We start from the raw sequence: 17,427 nt of genomic DNA, 5'->3' as shown, positions 1-17,427 counted from the left end.
GATGGATTTACCATGGGGCTGGATGTGATCATTCCATTTACTAGTTTAAAAAGAAATGGCTGTAGCTGTCCAACTTATGGACACCCTGTTCTCTGAAGCAGTGGGGAACTTGGGAGAGGTATGTGGCTTCCCCCCACCCCCGCCACTCATGGTATTGAGCTCATTCTTCACTTCCTGTTTCTGAATTCAGCCGAGACCATTTTCAGATGGCTCGGGGTGGGGTGTCTCCTGGTAGAAGCTGTCACTTGGGGGGTTGTTTTGTTTTGGAGAGGATGAAATAGAGGTGAGCTAGCCACTCCAGTACTGCCCCAGGGAGTTGGACAAGCTTGTACTCGGGTGGCTAGCCTCTAGTGCAGCATCCACACTGATACTTCTAGCCCATATCTATGTACCTGGGCTGGGAGGCACACTTCCAGCTGCAGTGTAGATGTGTGCACTGAGGCTGTTCTGTGGAGGTGATAAAGTCTCTTGGCGGAGGGTTGGGGTGGAGAATGGGGTTGCTTTTCCTGGGTCTTGTAGGGGAATGTATGCATAATATCTGTGGGTAGCTGTAGTACTCAATAGGAATGTGCTAGAATTCAGCCATCTCTCCTCTTCTCTCCCCCAACCCTCCCCCCCCCCCCCAAAAATAAACCCAATTGCATCAAACAGCCCTTCCTGCTTTCCCAGGTGCTGAGGAGGTAACACTTGTGGGCTTGATTTGGCTACTTGGCAGCCCACTTGCTGCTTCACTTCTTCTGAGGTGGTGAGTTGGATCATGGACGTGCAGTAGGCCAGCAAGCAGCCCCTCTGCGCGCAGCTTTGGATGTTAGAACCTGCTTTAGAAAATGTTGGCCTGAATTGCTTGGCTAAAGTTGGATGGCGAGTCAGTGGGAGAGCTGGGAACAGGATCCGGACTCCCTTCCCTATGTTTTAGTACAAGACTCTTCTTCCCCATACAGTTTCCAAAAAGTGCTATGGGATCTCTAACACATACCAGACTTGGCTCTCGGATTAACATCTCCTGCTTAGGACGGCAGCGATCACAGTGCAGGGTGATATCACAGGCTCTGTATTGTCAACTGAGGATTTTATTCCATTGAAATTTTCTAGCGTGTGATCAGTGTGTTAAAGAAACTTTGTCCAGGTGCTGTTTCAGATTTGCCCCCTATGCAGCCTCTGTTTATGCCTTCTTTTCCCTGGTTCTCCGTGGCTTTTGAAGTCCATGAAAAATGGTGTTAGCAGACGAACGCTGACTCACTTGTGGGGTTGCTGTGCAAACGCTGTCTGTGTCAGCAGCATAGGATGATGGTCTGGGTCGGCTGTAAACAGCCAACAGGAACTGCTGCACGTGATTGTCAGGAGCAGCCCTGAGATTCACTTGGGATTTGTGCGACGGTCATTCTGTTTGTGTGAAAGCCAAACCATTCTGAAGACAGCTAAGTGTGAACAACCTCAGGCGACGATGGTGTTTTCTACTGAAGCTTCTCCAGTTCCCCTGTTTTCCGTTTCCCCTTTTGCAGAGGTCTCATGTAAGTCAATATTTTTGCGCATGCTTTGCAGGTATAACAGCTATGCCCAAATTTTAGATTTCCTGCATATAGTTTACCTGAAGGAAGTTGGACAGATAGTGGAAAATAATGGAAGGGGAAGAAGAAGTTTCCTGCTTAGTATCTGAAGCAGGGAATGGACACTGGTCTCTGGAGTGGAGCTGGCCAGCGAGCAGAGCTAGGGAAGTTTGAGAGTCAGTGAAACAATTCTGTGTGCTGTCTAGTGTTCTTTGTGAGGAGTGTAATATTATAACTGACACTCAGACTCTCTGCCCTCAGCGTGCAAAGCTGGTCATGCTGCTAGGCTCTTGCATGCTGGTGTGATTCGCTCTGAGCAGGCTGAAAGGTTGGGTAAAGCTCTCTGCCAGTGTTTAAATGGAGGAGACCTGATTGGTTCTACAGTCTCCAACTAGCTCATCTTCCACTCCTCTGCTAGTCTCCACCTCCAGGTCACCAGCCCACCCCCATTTATATCCACGAATTAAAAAACAACTTATCCCCCAGCCTAGGAAATTTCCCTGTTCAAAACATCATTAACATAGAGTTAAGGCTATTCACGTTATTCCCTCAAACACCAAAAAGCGAGGAAATCTCAAATCAAGATAATATACAAAACTCTGAGCATTAACCCACTAGGGTCCCAACTCTTGACCACACTAATATGCTGGATCATGCGCTTTCCATTCAACAGTATCATCCACAGTACTCCAATCCTAGCATCTTCGCATACTGTACAACTTCTGTGTTCTGTCTGTCTGGTGTAGAGTATGTGGAGATGCTAAGATTGTGTCATTAAACTAGTCAATGAAGACCCACATCTTAAATTTGTGGAAGGTGCCATAGGGCAAGACAGAGGTATGTTGACAAGGGTTTGTTGAGATTTAGGGCTGGGGTAATAAGGGGTACTGTGGGTCATGGTTGGGATGCATTAATAGTGACTACATACTTATCTGCACGCTGTCTGACTGTAGCCAATACTCTCAGCCCTTGGCTTTCATGACTGCTCCTCACTGGAGCCTCACAGCACTGGATCAGAGGGGGGTGCGTGCCTTGCAGAGCTGCTGCTGTCTGTCCTGTGCATCTGGAGAATGCTGGTGTAGCCCTATGGAGACAGAGTCAGACCTGGGGTGCTTTGATTTAGTTGGGGACTTACTCCACAGTTCAGGCTCTGAGGGACATAGTAACGGGTCTATGCCAGGGAATATTCAAGGGCTCTTTAATTGGTGGATTATTAACATGATAGGTTAATCCTTCTACATCCTTGTATATCATTTGGCTGTTTCGTTAACAGCTCGAGTAGGGAGTTTAAGCAAGTGGCTTGTCTTGGTGTCAAGGGGTTTTGTCGCTGTTAATCCCCCATGCATTAGTAGCACCAGAGTCTTCTAACCTGGTGGTTAGTTACTGGTATTCCCAGAATAGCCAGACGCTGGTCCTCTGCGTGGCGCCCAGCAGTCGAGTTTAGACAACAAAGGGGGGTTGAGTAAGAGGATCAGAAAATGGCCGATTATTCAAGCTTTGCCAAGGTGTTTGGCACAGTGCAGAATGAGGAGACCCGGTCGATGCCTCCCACGAGCCTGCCAGCTAATTCTGACACATGGGTGTGCAGAGGAGTTTGAGGTAGGGCAGGGCCCTGGCAGAGGTCACTGCTGAAGGGCTTAGCAGAAGGGGTTTTGAGGGAAGGGTTTGAGCAGTGGTGCTGGGGACAGTTTGATCATGAGAACTCTGTCCGAAGCCTGGAAGGAGTCAGACAGGAAACTGGCTACAAAAGGGGACACTTGGCTAGAGTGAAGACAACTGGTGAGCAGAAAAAAAGCCAAGCCTGGAGATGGGCGGTCTTGATAGTGAGGAGGTGAGGCCTGAGCTTGTTGCAGCTGGCAAGGGAAGCTCTCAAAGGGATTTGAATAAGGGAGTGGTGTGGTCTGAGGAACCAGGGAGGAATTTAATTGCAGTATTTCTGCTGTGCTTTTCACCTCGACGGTGGAAGTGCCGCCATTAGAGGCTGAGTCCCAGGCTGAAATGCTCCATCTTGATCACATAGGGACCTAAGTGCCATTTGTACTCTTTAATGCAAATTAGGTGATGGTTTAATTCAGTCAAAATTATCCTTTATGTGCAAGGGCACAGATCTAATGTTGGGCCTAAGCTGTCTGACCATGCTGAAATGGTTACATTCTGGTGAAGAAAGAGCTGCATTCAGTTCGTTTATGTAGGACCTCTACAAAACTGTTGTGCTCTTTGCTGCCCCTAGTGGCTCTGCCCTATAAATTAACTATCTGGGGTACTGATGTTATGCCAGAATAGAAATAATAGACCAGAAAACTACATGTTCCATTAGAAATGGTTTGATCAGTATTTGCTGAATGAGAAAGATCTTCCTTGCAAGATGTTTAGAGGCTGTTTGAAATAAGAGGAGTTTGTTTGTATTGCAGTAGCACACAGAGGCCCCATTTTGCTATACACTCAGTGTGGCGGTCCCTGCCCCAGAACACTTGCAGTCTCGCTGGTATGCGATTTAATGGGTGTAACACACAGTGAAGGGAGTATAGGTTATAGGAATACATAGTTATCTAAGCCAGCTATCTATATATTTCACAGGAGTTTTTTATATGAATCTGCACCAGGCCACTTGTCTGTGGTGTAGAAGTCGGATCCAGTGGAGGGACTCGAAGTGGGGTGTCATGGACAAAGTGCCAGGCCAAGAAGATTTCAGCAACAGCAGCATTTTGAATGAATCTGAGAAGGGATCAGGGTTGCTAGGAGTCAAGATGAGAGCGAATGACCTGGACTAGGGTTCTAGCCGAGCAAGGGACTATCTGTCCTTTAAAAACAGCTACATGGGTGTGCTGTTACGCTGGCGTGTAACCCTTCCTTGCTCGAACGGCGGTGGTTTTAGAGGACAGGTTTCATCCGAGAGATTATACATCTGAGTTAAATTCTGTATCGTCGCTTAAATCATCTGCTTTCTCTTTTGGGGAGGGAGAGGCAACAGTTGAGTCATACCCACCCTTTGCCCCCAAGAGGAAAGCACCGGAGGTGGTGAGACTGGAGTTAATCTAGATGTAAAATCTCTGTGAAACCTACTGTCTGAGGCTTCCACTCCACCCATCATCAGTTCTTTTTCTGCTGCCTCTCTTGAGAAGTGCCCCCACCCTTTCTGCAGATACTCCCTCAACTCCTCTCTTTTCTGTAGCCTTCTTTTCCTTAGCCAGGGTCTGTAGAGGGCAGTCCTTACCAGGGCAGCCTTTTGGGGGGCCAGTTCAGCGATCTGTTTCCCTTCTGAGCTTCCGGTGGGAACGTAATGCTGCTTCTCAGGCTGCTGCTAACTGTGGCCTGTAGAGTAGAAAGCTAGTCTTCTCAGCACTCTTTTTGATGAGAATTGTACTCCTTTCTCCTTATTTCATTTTGCCGTAATGCTTGGGCTACAGATTAAATTCCACAAAAATCTGAAGAAGTGGGTGTTTTACCCAAGAAAGCTTATGCTCAAATAAATCTGTTAGTCTTTAAGGTGCCACCAGATTCTGCCTTGTTTTTGTGGATACAGACTAACGCAGCGACCTCTCTGGTAGATTAAATTCCAGTAACTTTTTTCTCTGCCCCTTTGCTGTCTCCTTCCTGTCCCCTTTCTCAGATTTGCTTGTGATATTTTCACTCTTGCATTTACTTTTTGCTGTGCCGTCTGTTTGTCTCTTCCCTCTGCCTGTCTGAGACCATAAAGTATGCGAGTCTGTCGTCTTCTGTGATGTTTTGCATGAAGGATGGCATGGTTCTAGCCTGCTGTGTTTCAATGGCAGCTGCAGAAGTCTCAGGTTATAACTTGCGCACCGTTTGTACAGTGCGCTGGGGAGACGGAATGTCAGAAATGATTTTTTTACTCATATTAAATGGACTCTGATGTGCAGCATAAACTGACTTGTTTCTCTCCCTTCCCTCGATCTCTCGCATTCTCAACCTGAGGCCATGTCTACATCTACAATTTTGCAGCGCTGGTTGTTACAGCTGTATTAGTACAGCTGTATAGGGCCAGCGCTGCAGAGTGGCCACACTTACAGCAACCAGCGCTGCAAGTGGTGTTAGATGTGGCCACACTGCAGCGCTGTTGGGCGGCTTCAAGGGGGGTTCGGGGAACGCGAGAGCAAACCGGGGAAGGAGACCTGCTTCCCCGCGGTTTGCTCTCGCGTTCCCCGAACCCCCGAGCAAGCAGGTCTCCTTCCCCGCGGTTTGCTCTCGCGTTCCCCGAACCCCCCTGCAAACCGCGGGGAAGGAGACTTGCTTGCTCGGGGGTTCGGGGAACGCAAGAGCAAACCGGGGAAGGAGACCTGCTTGCACGGGGGTTCGGGGAACGCGAGAGCAAACCGCGGGGAAGCAGGTCTCCTTCCCCGGTTTGCTCTCGTGTTCCCCGAACCCCCGAGCAAGCAGATCTCCTTCCCCGCGGTTTGCAGGGGGGTTCGGGGAACGCGAGAGCAAACCGGGGAAGGAGACCTGCTTGTTCGGGGAACGCAAGAGCAAACCGGGGAAGGAGACCTGCTTGCATGGGGGTTCGGGGAACGCGAGAGCAAACCGGGGAAGGAGACCTGCTTCCCCGCGGTTTGCTCTCACGTTCCCTGAACCCCCCTGCAAACCGCGGGGAAGGAGACCCGCTTCGGGGGGGATTCGGAGAACACTGGAGCAAACCGCGGGGAAGGAGACCTGCTTGATTACCAGAGAGGCTTCCTCAGGTATGCTGGGATACCTGCTTATTCCACGGAGGTCAAGAAAAGTGCTGGTAAGTGTCTACACTTGATTACCAGCGCTGGATCACCAGCGCTGGATCCTCTACACCCGAGACAAAACGGGAGTACGGCCAGCGCTGCAAACAGGGAGTTGCAGTGCTGGTGATGCCCTGCAGATGTGTACACCTCCTAAGTTGCAGCGCTGTAACCCCCTCACCAGCGCTGCAACTTTGTGATGTAGACAAGCCCTGAGACCTTGCAGTAGCAGCAAGCAGTAAACTGCTGTTGTGGGTTCTGGCACAAATGTTGCTTCATGCCCGAGTTGAGTTGAAGGCAGAATCCTCCGACCTGTAACATCTGTGGCTTCGCAAGCAAATCTATCTGAACCCAAATATATCTGCTGGTGCTTGCAGCATTGCCAGCATGTGACTAAATTTTCTGCTGCATGTTTCTGGCCATTGCTTTGTTCCCAGTCCTCTTTATTCACTACCCTCCTGTCTTCAGATTTTAGCATAGGAATAGCCTGACTTCTGGAGTACCTGTTGTAATAAAATACGACTAATCTCCAGTCATGCAAGTGCTGACCCCCCAGCAGTATCCTCCCCTAGCAGGACTACAGCTGTGTAAGAAGTCTGTACTGGGATTTCCAGGAAACCAGGCAACATCTTAATATTGCCTTCCTCTGATCCCTTCTGTTTGAAAATTTCAATGCCCTTGAACAAACTGAGCTTCCTGATGTCCCTGTGGGGCAGGTATTATCCCTGTTCTACAGACTGGCAAACTCAGTCGAGGGGAAGTGAAACAGCCATAGACTCAAAATGCCACGTGGGAGTTGAGCCCTTCTGCAGAATGGATAATGTAGCTTCAAAATCCAAGAGATCTCTCGCATCAGCCTGAAAGCTGAGCTGAAATCCTGTTTGAACAGGGTTTGTTTTGCATGTCAGAATGGTAAACATTGCTGTTTGGCTTATGGGGATTCTAGAGGAACATGCAGGAATTGCCTTCGCTTGGCATCCATCCAGGCCTTGCTTCCAAAGCCCTGAGCAAGAATACATGTGGCTCTCTCCATAAATGTCAGTGTGTACTAAGTTGGATCACACACTTCTGGCATGTCAGGAAAGCCCCCTTTGCTCTTTGTTCTTAAAGGCTACACTGGATTCAGGTTTGGGAACAGACGGACAGTGACAGTAACTACGGCCTGTAGGACCCTGAAATACAAATCAAAGCAAGGACCATATTCTGGTCTGCACCAGGCATACCATGGACCTGCCCCTGTGGCAGCAACCGGTCTATTTCAGTCACAGTTGATTTCCTACAGCTTTCAAGCATATCCCCTGCCCACTGCCTGCCTGTGCACGTGCTCTTTGCGGGGAACTTGATACTGCATCCTAGTGGGACCACTCCTGGTTTTCATTAGACAGATGAAGTCTTTTGGATCATCCTTTCCTTAGTCCTGGGCACTGAGAGGGGTGTTGCTCCTTGGTGTTAAGTTGTAGAGAAGAGCCATTACATTGGGACAAAGAGGAACAGAGAATTAGAGACTGTCTCTTCCGGTTACTTTCTGAATCACTCTGTTTCTTTCTTTAAACAGCGTGTGACTCAGGCTATATCTGCACCACAAAGATAAGTCCACCTGTGTTAGGTCAACTTACAGCCATCGCATGAATTACTGCAGTGGTGCATGTCCACACTACCCACCTTGGGTCAGTGGTGCACGTCCTCACCAGGAGCACTTTGACTGAGCTGAGAAGGCCAGCATGGGCAGCAGAGAACCTGGTCTCTCAGCTCCACTGGCAGCTCCCTGCCAGGAGCCTGGCTGCACCACAGGCTCCTGGCAGGCTGCCCGCCCTCACCTCCCTGTTCCCAGCTGGGGTCTAGCTGCCCGGCTTTCACAGCAGAGCTGTGAAATTGACAGGAATGTTAGCCAACAGCATCGACATAAACCCTGAGCCTCCGCATAGCAGGGGAGTTACATTGGCGGGAGAGCATTGCAGTGTGTCGACAAAACAGTGTAGTGTAGACAGGGCCTCAGACTGTCTGGCTTGGCGTCTCTCTGCTGACCGAGCACTGAAGTTAGTTCTCGCCTTCGGTTCCCTACGTGCAGCATCTCCAATTCCTGGCCTGCCCCCTTCTCGTGAGGAGCCCTTGGCAGGCATGTAGGTTTCTGTCATGCAGGCAAATCTTCTTCAGGAAGCATTCCAAACTCATGTTACTTCTGAGGAAAGCTGACGCCAAGCCGGGCTCCCAAAGTGCAAGAGGCCTATGCATTGATCTGGAATGAACGACTCCACTGTAGACTGCTCCGTCCATGCTTTCAGCTTTGGGAGGGAATAGAAGCAAAAATTTTCTATCCCACTTCCAAATGGCTCCACTCATTCTCTGTTGGGAATTCTGGACATTGTCCAACATCTTCCTTGAAATGTAACATCCGAGCTTTGTGCTTAGCTTAGCCCTTCAGCTGGAGTAATGTGAGGAGTTCTAGGTGGCAGGGTCACTGAGGCCTGTAGAGACTAGAGACCCTTGCAGACCCCAGTCAGGATGGGAATTATGTGCTAAGAGCTGGGACTCACTGGCTGTAACACATGCAAGCCACCACCATGGATACTGCTGGTAGAACTCAAACCAGTAGGGGCTTTGCTCTGTCCTTGAGAGGACTCTCTAAACAGCTGGGATAAACCAGGAGATGGGGACTCTACTTGTGTGATTCCACCTTTCCAGTTCCTCTCATGCAAGGGATTGAACCCAGGTTTGTGATGTGCTGCCTGGCCAGAGGGCTAAATCTGAGCTGTGGGTGAAGACTGCTCAAGCATTAGTGGAGGTGATGCCGAAGTCAAGCATCAAAGATCCATTTGTCATGGTGCTGACACTTCACTTACAAACATGAGGCCTCTCTTCTCCCCACTGGAGCCGCCTGGTCTCTGCAGGCTTCCTCGTGCCAGGTCAGCTTCAAGAAATCTTCATATAGCATGTTATCACTCATGGCAAGCTTTCGGACACACCCTCTGAGCTGACTCCCCGAAGAGAGCTCCTTTTCCTGCCCAAGCTTCAGAAATCTGACCAAATAAAATAGCACAGTGAATGAGGTGGACACGTCCCAAGAATGACAGTCAGGGGTTGGTTACTTTAGAGCAGAGTTCTCAAGTTTTTTCTTTCTGAGGCCCCTGCCAAAATGCTATTTAAAAACTCCAGGCCCAGCTGTGCCACAACGATGTTTTTTCTGTATCCAAAAGCCAGGACCATTGTTAGGGGGTAGCAAGCAGGGCAATTGCAAAGCTAAGTTGTTCAGGCTTCAGACCCATGTGGCAGGGTCGGGGCCCTGGGCTGCAGTCCTGTGTGATGGGTCTTTGGCTTTCTGCTCTGGGCCCTAGCAAGTATAATACCAGCCATGCTTTCCAGACCCCCAGGTGGCCCCAGATCCCTGTTTGAGAACCACTGCTGTAGTGTGTGTATGTGAGAGGCATAGCAAGTGATGAGATTAGGAGCTGGGGATACTGAAGACACGGGCGGCTCGAGACATTTTGCTGCCCCAAGCACAGAGGATGCGCTGAAGCTGTGGGACCAGTGGACCCTCCGCAGGCAAGCTGCCGAAGGCACCCTGCCTGCTGCCCTAGTGGCGACCGGCAGAGCGCCCCCCACTGCTTGCCACCCCAGGCACGCACTTGGAGCACTGGTTCCTGGAGCCCCCCCCGACTGAAGAGCCACTGCACCCTGGCTGGCAGACTTGGCCAGTCTGTGGCCGTTGGTGACATGCTCTCACTTGGGCAAGCTTGTCATAGGCTTGTTCCAGAAAAATTATCAGCCTAAACTACACCAGTCAGCTTTAGGGCTGCGTCGAAATAGTTGCCCTGTGTGAATTTCCTTGCTGTTGATAAGCCTGAAAGTCAGACTGGGTTTTCCCCTTTTGTTTCACCACAGTGAAGGTTCTTTCAAGTGATTGCACATGTCCGTCCATTCCATTCTTGGTGAGCATGGGCCTTGCGCACAGTCGCTGGAAACTTTTTCTCGGGTTTACTTCCCTCAGCTGCTGCATGTCTGCATAATGGGCTCAGCCGCCCCCGAGCTCCCTCAGTTCCTTCTTACCGCCGGTGCCGATTCTTGGAATTGCTTGGCTTGCCTTAGCGAGTGCTCTACATGTTCGTTGTAAATTAATTGTAGAGAGTTTTCTAGATTTAGATGTTAGTACTTAGTTAATAGTGTACGTTTTCGTTATTGGCCGGACTTAGGTTTTTTCCATTACACCTGCACCAGGGATGCCTTGGTCACCGGCTTCAGGCCCTGCGTCTCTCGGGATAGGCCGGTGCCCGTAAGTGACCCATGCTCAGGCTGCCTGAAGTGTTTAGGAGAAGCTCATATTCAGGATCATTGCCAGATATGCGAAGACTTTAAGCCTCAGACAAGGAAAGACAGACAAGCCAGGCTAAAGTTTTTGCTCATGCTAAGACCTCTGTCAGAGCCCAGTAAGTCAGACTGTGCACCGAGTGCCTTGGCCTCAGTCAGATGCCTCCCAGTTGCCTGAGTCCCAGCACTGCTCATGCTCCCCAGTGCCTAGGAAGAGGCATAAAACCTCTAAGCAGGCCGCGGAGAGGGGAAGGTTGTTGGCACCAGTGTCATCTAGGCGTGGGGATAAGAGTAGAGTGCAGCCTAAAGCTAAGCAGTCCTCTTCTCTGGCACTGCCAAAGCTGGCAAGCATTGACTCTGGCACCAATGCAGGTGCTGTTGAGTCTAGAGCTGAGGGAGTGCCTGCTACATCTGCGTCACCGTGCTGTCCCAAGACCATCTCAGTATTGACCATGCCGGGTGCATCTGCAGCAGCAAGAGATCTGCTGAATCTTTCGGTGCTGCTATTTCCAGTGGTGCAGGAGACCATGCTCTTGGTACCAGCGACATCGGTGCCATTACTTAGTACTGTCAGCCTTGCACGTCCGTCAGTACCATCCAAGGGGAATCCTGCAATATTGGCTGTACTGGGTGTTGGTCTTTGGCACCTTTTGGGAGCAACCCCTGCTTGGTCAGCAGAGGGAGAGTCATTGTCCTCTGAATCAGAGGTTGGCTCCTGTGTCTCCCAGCCTCAGAGCTGTTCTCGTTACTCTCCATTGAGGCATTACCTTCAGCAGGAGGACCACTGAGGGCGTGGCCAGGAGGTCTCTGGCGCCCACCACCAGACCAATGGCCTTTTTGGAACCTCTGCAGTTTCCCACCAGTTTGTAGGTCGTACGTGAGACTTCCTGTTCTGTGTCCTCAGTGAGGTGGGGGACACCTGCTCAACAGGCACCACCTGTTCTTGAGCCCAGTGCCAGTATCCTCATCACCTTGTTGACATTTTGGTCCCAGCTGGGCCGTTGTGTGGCTTTACCTATTAACGAGGCAATTAGGGACCCTGTTAAGGCTCTCTGACAGACCCCTTTGTCCCTTCCCCCTACCTCAAGAAGGGTCAGATGTAAATACTACATGCCTTCGCAGGGATTTGAATACCTCATCCACCCCCTGGGCTGTCTAGTGGTGTCAGCAGCTAATTAAAGGGAGCAGCAAGGGGAGACCCATAAATCAAAAAACACACACAAACTAGATCTATTCTGCAGAAAAGTTTATTTTAGTGTGGGGGGGTTTGCAGCTCAGGATTGCCAACCAGCAAATGCTTTTGGGCCAGTATGATTTTAACGGGTGGGATTTCTTTTTAAAGTTCAGAGACGCATGCGGAGGCCGCTAGGTGGGAGTTCTCCTCAGTTGATGAGGGGAAATCTGTAGTGAGATCTTTTCTGCAGGCTGTGCTGGATGCAGCAGACTTGGTGGCTAGGTCCATGGCATCTGCGGTGGCCTCATGTGGGAGCTCTTGGCCACGGGGCTTCCTCAAGAGGTTCAACAGACTTTACGGCACCTGCCCTTGGAAGGGGCATTGCCGTTTTTGCAGCAAACTGAGACTAAGCTCCATGGTTTGAGGGGCTCTAGGACCACACTGAAGTCTTTGGGATTGTACCCTGCAGCCCTCGCCAGAAGGCTTTCTGGGTAGCTACCTCTGCAGCCAGGAGGGGGCTGAACTGCCTTATATGATCTTTTTGAAGGATAAGGTGTACCTGCACCCTCTTCCGAGATGTCGCTCTAAAATGGTATCTAATTTTCATATTAACCTGTCAGTTTACTTACCTACGTTTTACCCAGAACCACAGGCCAACAGAGAGGAGCAATGTTGGCCCAGCTCTGGCATCAGAAGAGTGTTGTCTTTCTACGTAGACAAGACTAAACACTTTTGTTTGTCAGCCCAACTACTTGTGGCCACAGCAAACAGAATGAAGAGTGTCCTGCTCCCTTTGCAAAGAATTTCATCTTGGAACTTCCTGCACTCATGTTTATGACCTGGCAGGCTTTTCACTGCCAGGGAGACCGATAGCACGTCCCACAAGATCACAGGCACGACGACATTCCTTGTGCAAGTCCCTAACCAGGACATTCGTAGAGCAGCGGCTGGTCTTCAGTTCACACCTTCGCATCCCCTTATGCCATTACTCAGTATTCCAGAGACAATGCTAAATTTGGACGAGTTGTACTCCAGTCTGTGCGTACATGAACTCCGATCCCTTCTCCCACTTTACGGCTTGTGAGTCACCGAAAGAGGAATGCACATGTGCAATCACTCGGAAAGAAAAAACAGTTACTAACCTTTTGTAACTGTTGTTCTTCAAGATGTGTTGCACATGTCCATTCCATGGCCCGCCTTCCTACCCCTCTGCATCCTTGCTGGCCGGCAAGAAGGAACTGAGAGAGCTTGGGGGTGGCTAGGCTTGTGCAAGTGGAACTGATGGGAACGAGGGAAACATTTTGTGGTGGTGAGGTCCACGAAGGAATAGATTCCTGCCTGTGCTGACTGTGTAGGGCCATCCGGAGTAAAAAGCAGTAAAACTGATTTGTGTCACTAAAGCCAGCAGATCTGATTTCAGCACACGCGGTGGGGGGCTTGTGTGTGGCTCTGTTGACGATGCCATCTTTACGGTGTTGCTTATCAGAGCAGAGGTGTGCTTTAAGATGGGGCCACTGACTCAAGCTTCTCTTGCCTTTCCCACCCCCCTCCCACAGCACCACCTCAGTCACAAGCGTACATGTGGCCAGCTCTGCAGAGCCATCAACGGCTAGCTGCTCTTCATCCTGTGCAGCATCTATCCTTTAAGCAAGTTGGAGGAAAGAGAGGAAGCTAGCAGGGCAAGAGAGGAAAAATGGGGGAAGAGAAAATAAGAAATATGGGGCGGGAGCAGAGAGAGAAAGTGGCAACAATACTGGGAGGGAATGTGCGAGGAGTGGGCCCACCAAACAAGGCCCATAAATGTCCCCAGAACAGCTTCATTTTATTTACCAGGTTAAATGATAAGCAGTTCATTTAACAATCTAGTTGCTGTTTGAAATTCTCATTAGCCAATTGGTCTACTCCATCCCCATGTCTTGTTGAGTAGGTGCCATATGACGCTGTCTCCTGTGTAGGGGCAGCCACATGGGCAGCTGTGGGTGGAGGGAACTAGCTGGTGTCTAGCAGTGATTGCTCTCCATTTGAGAATATTGTTCAGCTTGCTGGGTGGTGCCCACAAAGGAAATTGGAAGCAAAATGAATTAGTTTTGCACGAGTTCTACACGAGCATTGCCCCTTAGAATTCATTCTGTTCTGTGTTTTCAGTGACAGGTGGAATTGTTGAGATTAAATGTTAGAATCTAGGCAGCTGGCATTCCTCATACTTCACAGTGGGGGTAACGGAAAGATTGCCCAAGGTGACTTCAAGAAGAGCTAGGAATAGAGCCCAGATCTCTAGTAAGATAGAACTAAAGCTTATCCATTTCCCACAGTGCTTTTCAGAACGAATGTGCCACATTTATGTGCTTGTCTAGCCTGTCTGTAACCGTGTGCCCTGCTCTACTCTAGAGCCATTAATATAACCTAGGAATTCTGATACTCTTCTGTGGACCAGCCCCAAGAGGGCAACATGACAGTTTGCCGGTAGATTATACAACTATTTGTGAAACAGTAATGGCGTGTTGGGTAACAGCCTACTTCTGCTACTAGTTGCTCCTGTAGCTCTAGTGGAGCAGGCCTGTACTGTGGATCTGAAGGTCCTGGGTTCTAATGTGCTGACAGCCCATGTAGGGCACTGTGCATTGTGACAAGTCTGTAATTACATGTGGGTTGAATTAAGATTGCCTGGGCAGCCTGAAACGTAGCACTTGTTAACTTTGGGTGCCTGACTTTGCAACCTTAATGTGTTTAAATGTGGACTTTTAAAATACTTTTATAGGACATCCTGTGAAGTTGGCACTTGTTGAGAAATTGGAGGCCTCAGAGCATATCCAGCAGCTGTCAGAACCTTTCACTTGCAGCTCACCAGTTTGCATCCAGCCCAGCTGAGCAGGCAATAGAAATTGTACCTGTTTAATGGCTCTTTGGCTTTTCTAGAAGATGAGTTTGGTGGGAATCATTTCCAGTTCCCCTAGTCCAAACCCAGGCTTTATGCTAATTGGTGAACTCAGCCGAGTGGTCAACACCTGTGTGAGCCCTGGAGACTGAACTGCTCCTGGTATGCCTAGAATTAGTATCTCGCCCCCTCGGGCAGTGTGTGTAGGAGGCTTGTTCTGGAGAGGGCGTTAGTAACTAGGGCTCTCCAATGCTCGCTACACCACCCAACTTCAAGCTGAAGTTATGGCTATATGCAGACATGCTCATTAACTTCACCTAAAATGTCACGTAGAGCTGTGCAAAACCTGGCCGTGATGTGCACCCCCATGGTCACTCCAGAGTACACGCAGCCCAGCCAAACGGGTCCCTCTCTGTTTTATTGCAGCGTTTCATTGTGTTTGCAGCAGGTTGAGCAGAAATCCCTATTCAGAAGGTTTTGTGTTGTGGGCAGAGTGTGCCAGGTGCCTTGCGCATCAGGGCTGGCAGCTGCTCCTGTTGAGCCCCTGGGCAGCACTGCTGCTTCGCCCTTACGCGGCTCGTACGTTGAGTCAGTTCCCCGAGCTCTTCTCTCTCAGAGGGAGCGCTCGCCACACAATGGCTTAGTCTATTTTTCTTCAGTGCTCTCCAACGCCCTCCGTCACATGCAGGGCCCAAGCGAAAGCAGCTGGGGAACAGCGGGGGCTGTCTCGGCATGTACTGGAGCTACCAGTAGCAATGAAATGTTGTCCTGCTGGCTTGGTGACTTTCCCAACCACACAACCTCCTTGGCATTAGGGAGCCCATTCTTGATATCTCAGAAAGCAGACCAAGCAGACTAGGAAGCCCTGAGGCGGTTGGCGAGCCAGCAGCTACGCTGGCAGTTTGTCAAGCACCCAAGGGCTGCACTTAATGTAGGTAACATGAGGTCAATTGCAGCCTTGTGTTCAGCACAGCAGTGCTGTGGCAGAGACTGCGGGTCCCAGCATGCATTGCTCCGTTTTGCTCTGGGTGCCCTGGATCGTACCTGTCTGGGCCTGGCTCTGTGTGGAAGTGGATCTTGGAGAGGAGGGTTGAGGCGTGAAGTTGTGGGGCTTACAGCTTCCAAGGAATGCACTGCTGGATCCCCGGGGGGATCGCGAGATGAGGCCAGAGGTCACAGGGTCAAGCTCGTACCTCCTGAGGTGTCGTCAGGGCTCATTTAGTGTCACACAACCCCCCTGGCCCCCATGCAGCCTTTGTCACCCAATGAGATACCGTCTGTCTAAAGGTACATGTAAGTGTGCCAATGGGCCATTAGGGAGCTGGATTTTCCCTGGCACAACCCCATCATGATGGTACTGGGGCTGTCAGGAGAGAGGACCCACCCTGAGCCACGCACACCACCTCTGGGCACGTGATGCTAATAAACAGAGCTGTGTGAAGGCCACTGTCATGCTTTGAGGCCAATGTGTGCCCTGGGTCAAGGCACTGCAGCACTCGGGCAGGCACCAGGCCAGTCCGGAGCCAGAACCTCCCACCAGTAGCTGCCGAGTGCGATGTGGGTCTCGGGGTGCACATCCCCTGGTGGTAGGGAATCAGCGTGGTGCCATAGTTACTGCAGGGAGGGCCTGCCCCAGAGCAGGAGCCTCGTTCTGGGCTGAGCCAGAGGGAAGTGAAAGCGGCCAGGCCTGTGATGGACCTGCCTAGACCCCCAAGGGGGGGTTTCCCGTGTACCAATGAGTCCGTTAGCGAGGGGGGTGCTCCCTGCGGCTTGCACTTCTGCATTTTCTGTTCCACTTCCCTGCCTGTATTTTCTGGAGTAGCAAAAGCTGCAGCTCAACCCATGATGGCACTTTGTGGCACCTTCCCCCCCAGCTCAGCCAGCGTGGCCCCTCCCTCCACACTGCAGCTCAGCAGGTGATGTCAGGTGCTGAGATGAGGGAGCACAGCGGCATCTCTCTGGGCCCCCCATGCTGCAACTCGGTGAGGGCTCTGTGCCCCCAAGCCGTGCCCCCCACACTGCCACTCCCTGCCTGACTCTGCTCTGTGCCGCCCTCCCATGCTGCAGCTCCGGGATTGCCTGTGCTGTGTACTCCCAGCCCTGTCCCCCACACCTCTGCCCTGCCACACTCGGCAGGGGACAGTGCTCTGTGCTCAGCCTAGGGGAAACCCCAGATGTTCACAGTGGTTCCAGTCTAGCCTTAGGCGTGGATTGGCAGCCAAGTATCTCCATGTCAAACCCGAGTGTCCGTGGGCCCTCACCTTGTGCAGCTGCCCCTCCACCATCACTTTCTGGCTGTGCCGCTGCTCTGCGCCGCTGCCCTCTCCCATGAGTGCACGGGGTGGGGTGTTGTGGGCTCTTCAGGACCTGCTCCCAGTGTCTGCACGTTCCAGTCTGTGCCGCAAACAGCTAGGTGCACAGACTCCTGGGTCGTGTGGGTCAAAAGCCCTTCTAGGGAGCCTGTTAGAGCCCAGGAGGCGGCTTTCCAGAGTAACTGTCTCCTTCTCTCCTGCTAGCGTCCTGGGATGCCGCCAGGGAGCCGGATGCCCATGGCAGGATTGCAGGTGGGATCCCCTTCAGGACCCCCCTATGGAGCAGCCTCTCCGATGCGACCAGGAATGCCACAGTCGATCATGGATCCCTTTAGAAAGCGCCTGCTTACTCCGCAGGCGCAGCCCCCTCTGGCAAGCCAAAGGCGAGGGTAAGGGTGTATGTGCTGCTGACAATGTATCTAACCTCGGGATGGGGCCAGCCCAAGTCCCCATTGCCGGGGGGGGTTAGTGCGCTGGCTCCAGCCTTCAC

At 51.1% G+C, this 17,427-nt stretch overlaps 1 protein-coding gene across 3 annotated transcripts in view; it reads left to right on the top strand.

Annotated features, from left to right (window-relative positions):
* SMARCD2 (SWI/SNF related, matrix associated, actin dependent regulator of chromatin, subfamily d, member 2) overlaps positions 1-17,427 on the top strand; it is a 33,231-nt gene that overhangs the window by 1,182 nt on the left and 14,622 nt on the right. The window contains exons 1-2 of one of the 3 annotated variants that reach the window (XM_030541251.1): positions 660-745; positions 17,142-17,326. In XM_030541251.1, the coding sequence (XP_030397111.1) occupies positions 17,151-17,326 (176 nt within the window). In that variant the 5' untranslated portion in view covers positions 660-745; positions 17,142-17,150. Of the gene's footprint in view, positions 1-659; positions 746-769; positions 1,512-17,141; positions 17,327-17,427 lie in introns of those variants that run through there. The other 2 variants (XM_030541252.1, XM_030541250.1) reach the window with 2 other exon arrangements.

Source organism: Gopherus evgoodei, chromosome 23 (genome assembly GCF_007399415.2).
Source record: "Gopherus evgoodei ecotype Sinaloan lineage chromosome 23, rGopEvg1_v1.p, whole genome shotgun sequence".
Lineage (NCBI taxonomy): Eukaryota > Metazoa > Chordata > Testudines > Testudinidae > Gopherus > Gopherus evgoodei.
The sequence above is the reverse complement of the archived record's forward strand: the minus strand, read 5'-3'. Positions and strand labels throughout refer to the sequence as shown.